Genomic DNA, 13,382 nt, shown 5'->3' with positions numbered 1-13,382 from the left:
CCTTGACCAGCAATCTAGAGCTTTAACTTTTTCTATAATCTCTAGTCGATATCTAACAGAGATATTGAATCCACAACCTAAAACAACTACCGAAACTGAATAAAAAGAACTATAAGATTTTAATTTTGTTATTGTGAGTACCATGCTATTACTCTCTACCACTTTTTAAGTTTTAATTTCAGATTTCCAACGACAAGTCAAGAAGTCAATGTTTTGAATTCAGTTTTGTGATATAACCGGTATAACTATTTCTTGACCTACCTTGGTCGTTTGTTCCTTCGTTGCTCTCTTTGCTCTCCCATTTAAACTCGCGGCTAGAACCAAAGCCTATGTGCCCAAATTTAGTCATTAGTAGCCAATTAAAGACTTGTTCTCTGCACTTATATTCTTGTTAAGTTGAATAGCTGGGGGTTGTGAGGGATTTGAAAATGGTGAGCAATAGGATTGTAGCCAAATTTTGGTTGAAATATACTCTCTTGCCCTTTGCAATGATTATTCTACTGCATAAATGCCAATCGATAACAGTTGACAAGGGAGACACCCTTGCAGTGGGGACTGCCCTCGCTGGAAATCGGACTCTGGTCTCAAAGAATGGCACGTTTGCATTAGGATTTTTCAATGCCAACGGTACCAATAATTGGTATGTTGGCATCTGGTATGCCAAAGTATCCGATAAGACTATTGTTTGGGTGGCTAACAGGGAAAATCCTGTGAGAAACATGCCCGGCGTTTTAAATTTATCGAGAGATGGTTATCTCCAACTGTTTGATTTACGAGGACGATCAATTTGGTCATCCAACAACAGCTTGAAGGCGTCCCAGGCATCGCTGTTGGAATCGGGTAATTTGGTTATGTTGGGAGCACGGGCGGGCAATTCTTCTGAAATTGTTTGGGAAAGTTTCCAACATCCGGAAGATACATGGCTGCCAGGGATGAAGATGTGGAAAGGAATGAAACTCTCTTCTTGGAAGAGTTCTAGAGATCCGGCACCTGGACCTTTCTCTTTCCAAATGGATCCTTCACCAGGAAAAACCCAATACTTGCTGCTCTCTCACAACACTGTTCCGTACTGGTCTACCGGAGAGTGGAATGGACAGTATTTCGCAAATATGCCAGGATTTGCCAGGGCGGAGTCTGGTGTTAAGGTGGAGTTTGTAACGCTTTCACCATCAAGAATGTACTGCACATACACAGCCACTAGTATGATAATGGAACGCGCAATTTTGGAAAAGAATGGTGAATTGCGGGCGTACTTAATGATTCCAAATAGTGAGTGGATAATAAATCGATTCACACCAAGGGATCAATGCAATGTTTACGGTGTGTGTGGGGCTAATGCAGCTTGCAATGGCTATGCAACGATGAGTGCCTCTGCCAATACCAGTGATACGTGCACATGTTTGCAGGGGTTCAGGCCCAAAAACAGCCGTGCTTGGGATTCTGAGGAGTGGTGGTCAAGTGGTTGCGTTCGCCGAAGTCCATTGCAATGCTCTGTCACAAATTCTACCGACGGTTTTTTGCAAGTAAAGGACATGCATTTAGCCAACGATGAAGCAGTTCCATATAGCAAGGAGCAAACATTGCATGGATGCCAACTTGCATGCCTCAACAACTGCTCTTGCATGGCCTTTTGGCTCAGTACCTCCTCTCCTCCTCTGTGTCAATTGTGGTTTGGCGATTTGATGAATGTGCGCAATTCATCCGGTGGTCAGTCGTTCTATCTCCGCTTGGCTGCTTCTGAGTTACGAGATTCGGCATCCAAGCAAAGAAATAGATCCTCTCATGGCCTTATTAGAATTTTGCTTCCTGGGGTCGCCGCGGGTCTTGTTCTTTTTCTGGCCGTGTTTATTATGTGGAAACGTGGAAGAATGGTTAAGGAGACCACCGAGATCGAGGATGACGTCCCCACGTCGCTCAGAACATTCACTTTCCGAAAGTTGCAGGTTGCAACTAAGAATTTCAGGCATAAGCTGGGAAGTGGATCATTCGGCTCTGTGTTCAAAGGAACTCTACCAGACAACACTCTGGTCGCTGTCAAAAAATTAGGGGGTTTAGCGCAAGCAGAAAAGCAATTCCGTGCAGAAATAAGCACCATTGGTAAAATACAGCACGTGAATCTGGTTAGGCTATGGGGATTTTGTGCAGAGGGATCTCGAAGGCTACTCGTTTATGAGTACATGCCCAACGGCTCTCTTGCCTCCTTCCTGTTCCGCAGTAAAGACGGAGAAGTGCAAGGGAAGTTATTGAACTGGAAAACCAGATATCAGATAGCGTTGGGCACTGCACGAGGATTAGCTTATCTCCACGAGGAATGCGCAGATCGTATCATTCACTGTGATATTAAGCCAGAAAACATTCTCCTTGATGCCCAGTTTTGTCCCAAAGTAGCTGATTTTGGGTTGGCAAAGCTGGTGGGTAGAGATTTCAGCCGCGTACTGACCACCACGAGAGGCACGAGAGGTTATTTGGCTCCAGAGTGGATCTCCGGTCTTCCCATCACTCCCAAGGCGGACGTATATAGTTTTGGCATGACACTGCTGGAGATAATATCAGGGCGAAGGAATGTCGACCTGAATGCGCAAGACTCCAACTGCTACTACTTCCCTCCCTGGGCCGCCGATCAAATCCATAGCGGAAACGTGATGGCTATTGTCGATGAGAGGATATCGGGAGAGGCAGATGGTGAAGAGGTGAGAAGGGCTGTTACAGCTAGCATATTGTGAATTCAAAGAGACGAGAATGTTAGGCCAAGCATGGCTCAAGTCTTGCAAATACTCCAAGGGACAATGGACACCAACGCACCACAATTTCAGACGTCTCTCGATAGTCTTCGAGATCATCATGAAGGCGAGGGAGATAGCGATCTGATTTAACGTTTAGTTATTTTCTACAAAGTTTTTCTCTCTCTATATTGGGTAATGGGTTGTCATAGTAATTGTACCTAAAACTAGAAATTAGTCACGTTAATGGCATCTATCTAGATTGATTAGCAGAAATGAGTAATGGAACTTATTTCAATATCTCTATTGTATTAGTTTTAAATAATTATTAATTTTTCTGAACTATTGGGTATAAATGTATTGGTAAATTGAAAGATACAATATTAATTATAAGTTTAAAACTTTAACATCAGTTAGAGTGGGATTGGCTTCCAGTTTGCAAGTTATAGTGTTTGTTATAGCTTGTATCTATCAATGCAATACTTTTCTATTTTCTTACTTTTAAAAAATTAATTGTCTTTATATAATAATTTTATCTTTCTTCTTTTCACACATACAAAAATTAGTTTGAAAACGATATTAATTTTAACTTTTAAACAAACAACAATTTTTATTTTATTTTAGTGATTACATATTCCTATCAAAGATAATGCACACAAATTTCAAGACCAACCTAATCAAATCAAGTTCTACACTTGTAATTATATATGGATTAACATGGAGCTATTCTCAAAGAATTATGGTCAATATAATTATCAAATAATTCCATCCAATAGATGCAATGTTTCTACTTATGCTTTTGATCCACAACAAACATAAACAACATACCTTACAATATTAAATTTGTCATTTCAAACTATCCATTAGTCTCTAGATGGTATGATTTACTATTTAACCATCAATCAAAAATTGTTGTCAAGGTTGCGTCCGATCTTGATGCAAATATTTTATCTAAAAGTATTACCGCTTTCATTCAATACAATTTAATAAATTTCTTTCACAAACATATGAGAAAAGCTCAAAATTGATCTTAAAGAATTTCTAAGCACAAAATAGGTGAACTTAGTTAATTTATTGGGCAAAAGTATGGAGTTGTGTCACACTTTGGGTCAACTGAGGGTAGTCCGGCTGGACTACCCCTAGGCCACGTGATTGAGTTCGACTGAACTCCCTTAGTTCAAATGCTTTCATTAAAAAAATCAATTTTTTTTTTGTATTGTTAGAACTAAGGATAGTCTGGCCAGACTGAGTTCGGTCGGCCTCAGTCCAACCGAACCTAGTCCGACCAGACTAGCCTATGTGTCATGTGATATGGCACAAAAAGGTGAAAAACTTTGTAGTTTTGAAACATTTCACTTCTGCTCAATTTTTATTCAAGTAGAATATTTTTTTACAAAAATAAAAAAATACCCTTTTGTAGAGCCCGAAGTCAAGAATCTAGACATATAATTTTTTTTAGTATTTTGATTAATTTTAATATTTTTTTTATTAATTGAACATTGCTAGTAAATTTTAAAAGTTAAAAAAGAGGTTGATTAAAACAAAATATATATATAAACTGATATTAAGAAAATAAAAAAAATATATTTTTCACTAGATGAGAGAATATTCTTGAAATGGGTTTTTTTTTTTTGTTAATGATAAATTTAGTAGTCAAAAGGTGAAGCCAAATGAAAATTGTCAAATTTAGCTATGCTGGACTTCAAAATATTATAACAAGAAAAATATACATCAAAATTAATTTATTTATTTTTAACACTACATATATATGTTCTCTATTTGGGAAAAAAAAAAAAGAAAAAATAAAGTCCGTTTTCATTTTATTTGGTGATGCCAACTAGAACCCCTAATTTTCAGCATTTTTCAGCAATGAAAAATTTGTCTTTGAATTTATAAAAAAAATATCACTTTTTTCCAATTTAAAAAAAAAAATAACAGGCCTAAATTTTATTAATATTTCTACATTTGATCAATTTACATCATTTCAAAATTTAATTTAGAAATGTCAGTTTTATGTGGTTGAAGTTAAGCATTTTTAGTTGTGTTGGTTGGTTCCTTTATAAAAGTGTGACACAGGTTTGTGCTTTTACCCTATTCACCACATCTAAAATATAATCACACTTGTTCCTACATTGTTGTCTATTTATTCAATGAAACCTCACGTGAATGTAATTATCCTCCAAGATGTCTTTACCATTTGGCATTCATATTTTTCCAATAAGATGCAACTTGGTTCATTTTTAATGTAAATTTAATAGTTTTTCTTAAGTCACAATTGACAAAAATTTGAAGTATAATGTACTTCCACACTCATAGCTTATGTGAAGATTGCATATTAATGCACCTTTTAAATATTAATAGTTTAATATATTATGTTTTCTTATCACTCCTTGTTATAAGTGGAGTGCTTGGAATATTGGCTTGACATGCACTTGTCACAACTTGGGAGGTCTTGGAACTTTGTTGTAGGTTATTATGATATGATCCTAAGTAGACATAAAGTTGGATGTATAGTTATATGGTATGCCAAAAAAACTTGTATTCTTTTGGACTGATCACGTGAATGAGAACAATAAATAGAGCTTGTAAGAGGTTAAAACTTAATATGTGTGAAGGGTTATAAAGCTTGTAGATGTGGAATAGTGGTTTGACCAATTATTTTTACATGGAAGGTATACACACCATCTTATTTGTGTGTGCAGTCTCATGCCTTATATTCATGATATGTAAGGAATTTGGTAAAACCCATGTGGCGTTCCATGTGTCTATGTGTCACATGGAAAACCCTTGGAACCATTCATTTTAGACTTTTGCAATTTATTCTTTATTATATAATTTTCTTTTGAAGAGAATTTATAGTTTGAAATGGGAAAATATATGAAAGTATGGAAGCTTGAAGGAGGAGAAAATTCTTGTATCCATGAAGCTCATTAAGATGATAAAATTTATCACTTAATACTTTCCATTGTTGTTTGTTTTCAAATTAAGTAGAACATGAGCCTTGCATTTAGATAATTTTAGTTGACCTAAGCTTGGTCTTGTAAATTTTTTTGCTTTATTTCCCTATTAATAAATGAGTATTATGTGTGTTGAAGAGAAAGAATGGGATAAACCCCTCCATTTTATTTTTGGTGATTCTAATCCCTATCACCTTTGATATCATTTTTTTGGTCTTACAATATCTGATTGAAAGTAGATTATTGATATCCATTTTGCTTCAATGATGGTGAGATTCACATATGACTTTATGAACCATAGTGTTTGGGTGGAGGCAAGTATCTTTCAATTGATATTATCATCATGCTTACTTGGAGCCTCTCTTAAGTTGAAGTGATTCAAGTATAACTAGAAGAAGTAATAAATGACATCATAATTTGTATATAATTATTATTTATAAATATAATATCTCTCTTTAGAAAGATGATGTTGCTAGTTGAATTATAGTTCCAACAATTTTCCTTAAAATTTTCAAGAGGTTTGCATATCTAATGAGATTTAGATAATTTCATATTCTCTTTTGTCCTTTCTTCCTTTTTATTTATGCTTCAGACCAATAACCAAGGCCTCCAAAGTAGATTTGTGACCTTTCTACCCATCTATTTAGAGATAAGTCTTAGAGTGAATGAGCTCATGTTGTTTGTGGGATGAGAATGGGACAAACCCCTCCATTTTATTTTTGGTTATTCTAATCCCTATCACCTTTGATATCATTTTGTTGGTCTTACACTATCTTATTGAAAGTATATTATTGATATTCATCTTGCTTCAATGATGGTGAGATTCATATATGACTTTATGCACCATAGTGTTTGGGTAGAGGCAAGTATCTTCCAATTGATTTTATCATCATGCTTACTTGGAGCCTCTCTTAAGTTGAAGTGATTCGAGTATAACTAGAAAAAACAATATATAGAATTATGTAAATTGTATATATTTATCATTTATAAATATATTATCTCTCTTTTGAAAGATGATTTTTCTAGTTAAATTAATATAGTTAAAATAATTTTTCTTAAACTTTTCAAGAGGTTTGCATATCTAATGCGATTTAGATAAAAAAATACTTTTTTGTCCTTTCTTCCTTTTTATTTATACTTCATACCAATAACCAAGGCCTCCAAAGTAGATTCGTGACCTTTCTACCCATCTAGTTAGAGATAAGTCTTAGGGTGAATGAGTTATATTTCCTAAACAATTTTTTAATTAGATTAGGTTTCTAAAGTTAGTTAAGTTTAATTAGGAAATTTTTCACCTTTTTCTCATATTGATTACGTCTTTAGTCTCTTAGGTGGTATATCCTATATATACACGCCTATTGCATTCATTGTGATCACTCATGCTTGTATTATTTTCATTCTTGTTGAATAGAATACAAATTGTCCTATCATTTTTAATTTGATATTTATACCTTTCATTCAAATATTTATATATTTTATGGCTCCAGAATAAAATATTCTATTAAAAGACACTAGTTTGAAGTTTGTTAGACACAGTGCACCATTGAGAGGGGGGTGAATAAGTGGTTCTCAAACTTTTTCCCTTTAACTAACTTATGTGAGTATATCGGTTATGGGATCTAACAGAATGCAAAATTATCGCTTAGTGGGGAGACTAATCATAAATAAATTCACACAAAGGGACTTCACATAACACCAATATGCACGAGGAAAACCCAAGATGGGAAAAACCTCAGTGAGCAATGCTGTTGGAGTCTAGTACTCCAACCCAACCTCACAATGAAAACTGTTATAATGTTTAGGGCACCAACCCAAGGAGCTACAACCCCTGATTTAGGGCACCAGCCCAAGGAGCACCAACCCCTAACTAATTTATGGGCAACAACCCAAAGGAGCTACAACCCCTGCTAGTTTATGGGCACCAACCCAAAGGAGCTACAACCCCTGCACCGAGCTACAACTCAGTGATCACAATAATATCTTCTCATACAAAATTAGTCATACTATTACAAGTGAATCTTGTAACCATTGCATATACCTCACTCTGTTGATGAGACATCGTCTCTATTGCACCGACTCGCTCATCTACTGCTGCACTGCCAGTAAACTCTATCGGTTCACCTCTACTCTTCCTCTACTCTATTGGATCTCCTCCTCACTGCTCTACTCTTCAGTTCTCTCAACTGTCTTCCTACCGGTACAAGTTCCTACTAGTTATCTCCTCAGATGCACTCTATTTGCTATATCGATTGCTCAAACCATACCGATTAACCCTTTGTTAAACCCTATCACCGGTTTAACCTTCACTCACTCACTCACTTCTATCCTTCACTATTTTCTCTCTGACTAATCTATCTCTCTCACACAACACTCACACACTTCACAGAAACTCTATCTTCTTCTATCCAGCAACAACCATCAATGATTTTGGCTTCCTTATTTATAACATAGTTTTCCAACCAAAAGCCAATTCAAATCTCAGGCGGTTAGGGTTTCCTCATCAACCTCGATGCAAACCAAATCTAATAAGATCTTATCCGATCTGATTTCCCAGACATATTTCTCATCAGTGCCATTAACGTGCCTTCCAAAACATGTTTTCCAAATATAGAAAACACGACCTTGTATCTCGACCTACATTTGTCAAAATGCCATTAATATCTCTATTGTTTCCTTCTCGAGGTCTTCTCACAATCTGATTTACTTGCATCGATCCAGGTGCCAACAACTCTCTGATTTTTCTCTTTCATTCATTCTTCCTCAAGCAGCACTCCTCTAGTCTGATCCACAAATCGCGAGATCCATATTAAATGCACACCTGTAAAGATAACTATCCCTACATGATACTTCACCGACCTCTGCAAGCTTGCCACTTCATCTCTTCATGACATCCACGTGGACCTCCACCTCTGCTAGATCATCCGTGTTGGTATGAATAGGATCAACGACTAACCACTCAACTAGTTCTTCTTTCCTGCCAGTTCAATAACCCTACCAATATCTCACACTTTACCGGTTATCCTTCATGTCTGCTCTTTGTTGAACTACCGACAGTACACCTTAATCGGTCACCAGACATGTCAATCCATAGCATGCTCATTCCCATTAGGGAGAAGCACATATCTTAGCCTGTTTGCTTCCTTATCGGTAGCCATCCTGATGACATCATGTCATCAACCTTTAGTGGATTCTATCTAAGGCATCTGCATGCTGGTTTCATTCTCTATTTCCAGCTGATCCACTTTGCGTTCTTCATCATCAGACCAGATCATATCTCAACCAATTTGTCAAGGAGACAAACCCCAACAAACTTCAACTGCACCAACATCCCAACAAGCCTTCTTTGTTGGTTAGTGCATAACCCTGATTTTATGCACTTGAGGCATTCCTTCGATTCACCGATAGATGTGGTGTGAGCCTTCAAACATCTGTCTTTGCATCATTTACCTTATCTCATGGAACTATGATGCACATTTTGCACGATAGGAGATAAAATCCACTTATCGATGGAGTGACACCTTGTGTTCTGCATCCTGTAATGCACTCATGCGACTTTCTTGTTTGTGCAACACATCTTCAAACATGCACATGTGATCCAGTGTGGGCACATTCACTGTCAGTCATCTCTTCACATGGTGAATACATTCTTCATCTGGTGGGAGTCCTGTTGTTCTGCAACCTCATAGCATGTTGATGACATGTTCATTCTTCTCCTCAGATGTTGATGTGATTAAGGTAACATTCTGCCTCTTCATCACAAACAACAGCTCAAGCACCTTGCTCATCCTGCTTGTTCACTAGTCATAATATTGTCAGTTGCCGAAAACTCGCTTGGTTGATTTGTCTTCTTCATGTCAACACATCACTTACCCATTGACATCCTTTTCTTACCGATGATACATTTTATCGATACCGGTAACCTTACCATTCCATCCACACAAGTCAGACACTACCTTGGGTACTGGTTACACTAGTGGTCATTACTTTGAATGACATTCTCTTCCTTACCTTATTGGTGTTATGAAACACAAGGTGATATCAAAAGATATCTCATCCTATACTCCTCCATGACAGTGTTGCACAAACATCTCTTCTGCTAGTAGTCATCCCATACTAGTTGACATCAATGACAACACAATGCCAACAATCTCCCCCTTTAGTGTTGATGTCAACTCATGTAGTATCCGACGTACTACATAACCTCTCTCCCCCTTTATATGATCCAATTAATTCTCACACATGTAGTATGCGGTATACTATAGATTCTTTCTCCCCCTTTGACAACAATGGCAAATGGCACTGTTAGGATATCATTCCTCCTTGTATTTACCAATCACTGACAGAATTATTTCTCCCCCTTTATCTTCATTGGATACATCTCCTCCTTTGATACCAGTTGTTACATTTTCTCAAGTCACAGTACTTGAGATGGAGGACTCAACCATCAACTGACACCAATTGAGTATGCAAATCTGATGTTGTTTGTTAAAGCACTCAATTTCAGAAGGATGTGTCAATGAATGCTACTCACTTGTTAGTCAAATTGCATCACCTCCCGTTTGATCCAAAAATTATTTAGAATCAAAAGTGATTGTACTATGAATACAACCAACCAAATGACAAGAAGATACCCATAACCACAAAATTCTCTTGGGTAATCCTACTGCAATTTGCAACACCTGTAGTTTGGGCGGTATGTACACTTATACTTACAAGTTCAAGCATGCTAGCTCTGCATAATAAGCACTTGAACTTGTTGGCACTATGGAGGAATTTATTATGTGTTGCATTGATGTTTTGTCATTGATCTCAACACTAGATGTTTTGGTTGGTTACCGACAGATAGGTTTTGGTTATCGGTAGAAGATCTTGTGTTGTAACCGGTAAGGGTTTAAGGTTTAACCGAAAGAGCTTTTACTGAGAATCTTTGACAGGATGCATAAGTGGTTTTGGTGCAGCTTCTAGATGGAATTCAGGATGCAAAAGATGATCCTTAATCATGCCTCGATTGATTGAAGACATCTCTTTGGTGTGGTGGACCCAGATTAGGTCCGGTACCTATCTAGGTTATGGATTGGTATCATGTTAACGTGTTCTCTATACGTTACTGAGATGATTTATGGATTGGTTAATGTTGTTTTGGTCTAAAGCCGACATGTCATATCATTGTAATATGGATGTATGTAATGATTTTATTGTAATATCTTTTAGGTGGCTGACCTAATTGGTTTAGGATTTAGGGTTTGTATAAATTGATGTAAGATCTCATTATAGATCATGGTATGGAAATGAAATGTAATATCATTGTCATGGAATGAAATATCATATGCGAAGGAGAGTTGGTCAATCATAGGTGATCAAACTGGGTTTAAGTAAGATGTCAAAGGTCTCCGGTATTGATCTTAACCAGGATGGGAATCAGGCATGGTAGATGTTATCTTTGGTAGTTCATTCTTCTAGATTGTTGTCCAATTATCTTGAGGTGGTTATAACCTCTCTATAGTCAGTCACACTCCTTTGTAATGAGCAGTACACTCTAGGCAGTGTGCTTTCCTACATGTGTAGGCCCCTTATTGTATCACATACTTTCTGCAAAAGTATCATTGGCTTCCCACTGTGGTTTTTCCCTTTACTGAGTTTTCCACGTACAAATCATGGTGTTATGTGGTATGGTTGCATTGTGTTAATTCTCTGTTTCATTCTTAAGTTTTATTGCTTACCAGTATCTGTTTCTACTATTCTAGTATTCAATGTTTATGTGCTCAGGTTAAAGGTTATAAAGTGGTTTGATTAATATAATCTATTGACAATTGATTTGCCCCCCCCCTCTCATTTGTCCACCATTTATCCTAATAAAACTCCCCCTGAGCCATACATCTCAGGTCCTCATCTCTAGTCAAGTCCAATACTGAGACTCCAATCATCTCCATATACCAGTCGAACTGTGCATATTTGATCATCTAATAATATTTCATCTCCATTACTTCACCACAACCTATGACATGATCCTGGATGTACACAATGCCATACAATGTCGTCATCAATTCATAGATTAAACCGATTAGCTCAAAAACATGTGAGCATGCATGATCAACCTTCGAGCCAACATATGTCATTCGAGTCTTTTCCAATACCACCTGAGACATAAAATCCACATTCCATAATACCGGGGCTAATGCAATGATCTCTATTCTCATTGTCTTACATAGCCTGCAAGTGCCTGATAGCAATCATGCTAGTAACATCCTGCACATACTGGTTTCCTATATCAATCCACTATCACTACTGGAGAACCTTCCGGTGAATCTTGAATTTTTTTGTAACCTTAAATTTGATTCTAATTGTTAATCTCCATCCATTGACGCATGCAGTAGTGAATCCAACTTTCATTTGTAGGTGTGTAGTCAAGGCAACCTCTATACACACTTATCATCTCATATTCATCCATCATACCGATAGGACCTTGTTCTTCCAAGTATCCTTCTTCTCTGAGGGGGTGAATGATAAGTTCAGTGTATTACTCCACCTTAGATCCTGCATCTCCTTTAGGCCTTAGGAGATATCACTTGTGCAATGAATGCACAATACCGATCCATGGCCTTCTTCCTCCATACCTGCTTGGTCTCAATCTTCTTCCCATTTTTTAGGCTTGGGAGCAGGTATTTCCTTCTTTTGCTGATGGGTCCTTCCATTTCTTGATTCTACCTCACAATCGGAAGTAGTGCTATAATAGCACACAACATCCATCCCAACTTCATGATTTGGGAATCTCTTGACATACCGGTTTGACTGTCTGCTTCTGGTCATGTTGTTGTGACTAACAACTGAAACCGGTGGACCTCTTGCTCCTACAGGGACATTTCTCCTCTTGTTCCATGCAAGCCTCTGACTTCCATATGATCTATATCCACTTTTCTACAGAGCATAGTTTTTGTTCTGACCTCCATATGACTGCAAGTTCCTCTTCCTGCAATCAAACACTCTATGGCCAATTCCATTGCAGTTATGACAAACAATATTTGCATAACTTGGAGAGGGGACATGCATGTATCTACTCTTGGATACATTTTTCTCATATGCATGATGTCTATGCGATCCTATATTATTCCTTTTAGATCTCTTTCTACATTCTTCTTCCCTATGACCATGGCCATTACATGCAAAGCAATAACTAGTAAAGGATTGCATATGACTTACAAATTTATTATGCCATGCATGGAGAGATATTACCGGTCTAGCATCTCCATTTCTCCTTCTTTGAGGATGGATCCTTGGTTGTCCATTCTTTGTAGTCCGTCCATCTAGTCTCTTCTCCTCCCACACTTGCTTTGCCTTGTGGGCGGTAGCACTTCCTTGTCTTCTACTGGTAGGAGGTCTTCCTTGATGTCTTCTCATGTTCTTGCTTCCGATGAAATTGTCTTCTCCCATCTTCCCTTTCCCTTTGGCATCTGCGTTGTTCCTCCTTCTTGCAACACCAGTCTTCATTATTGTCTGCAAGTCTTCACCAGTTGTATTTAGGTCAACCTTCTTCTAGGGAGAATTTCTAACTGAGATGGTATATCCCTTATTTTCTCCATTTGAGGAGATAAACAAAATGTCATTGTGAGGGATATTCTTGCTAGTGGACCATTCACTGGTACCACTTTCTAAAACTTTAGTGTCCTTGGCATGCTTTTTCTTCTTCAACATTTTATCCAAGGCATCA

General features: G+C 37.4%; 1 protein-coding gene across 1 annotated transcript; it reads left to right on the top strand.

Annotated features, from left to right (window-relative positions):
• The first annotated feature begins 324 nt into the window (after positions 1-324).
• LOC131049915 (G-type lectin S-receptor-like serine/threonine-protein kinase At2g19130) lies at positions 325-3,027 on the top strand. Its single transcript, XM_057984002.2, has one exon. It carries the CDS (start codon positions 429-431, stop codon positions 2,721-2,723), a length of 2,295 nt encoding a protein of 764 aa, XP_057839985.2. The 5' UTR covers positions 325-428; the 3' UTR covers positions 2,724-3,027.
• Positions 3,028-13,382: the final 10,355 nt, after the last annotated feature.

This window comes from Cryptomeria japonica, chromosome 2 (genome assembly GCF_030272615.1).
Source record: "Cryptomeria japonica chromosome 2, Sugi_1.0, whole genome shotgun sequence".
NCBI lineage: Eukaryota > Viridiplantae > Streptophyta > Pinopsida > Cupressales > Cupressaceae > Cryptomeria > Cryptomeria japonica.
The sequence above is the reverse complement of the archived record's forward strand: the minus strand, read 5'-3'. Positions and strand labels throughout refer to the sequence as shown.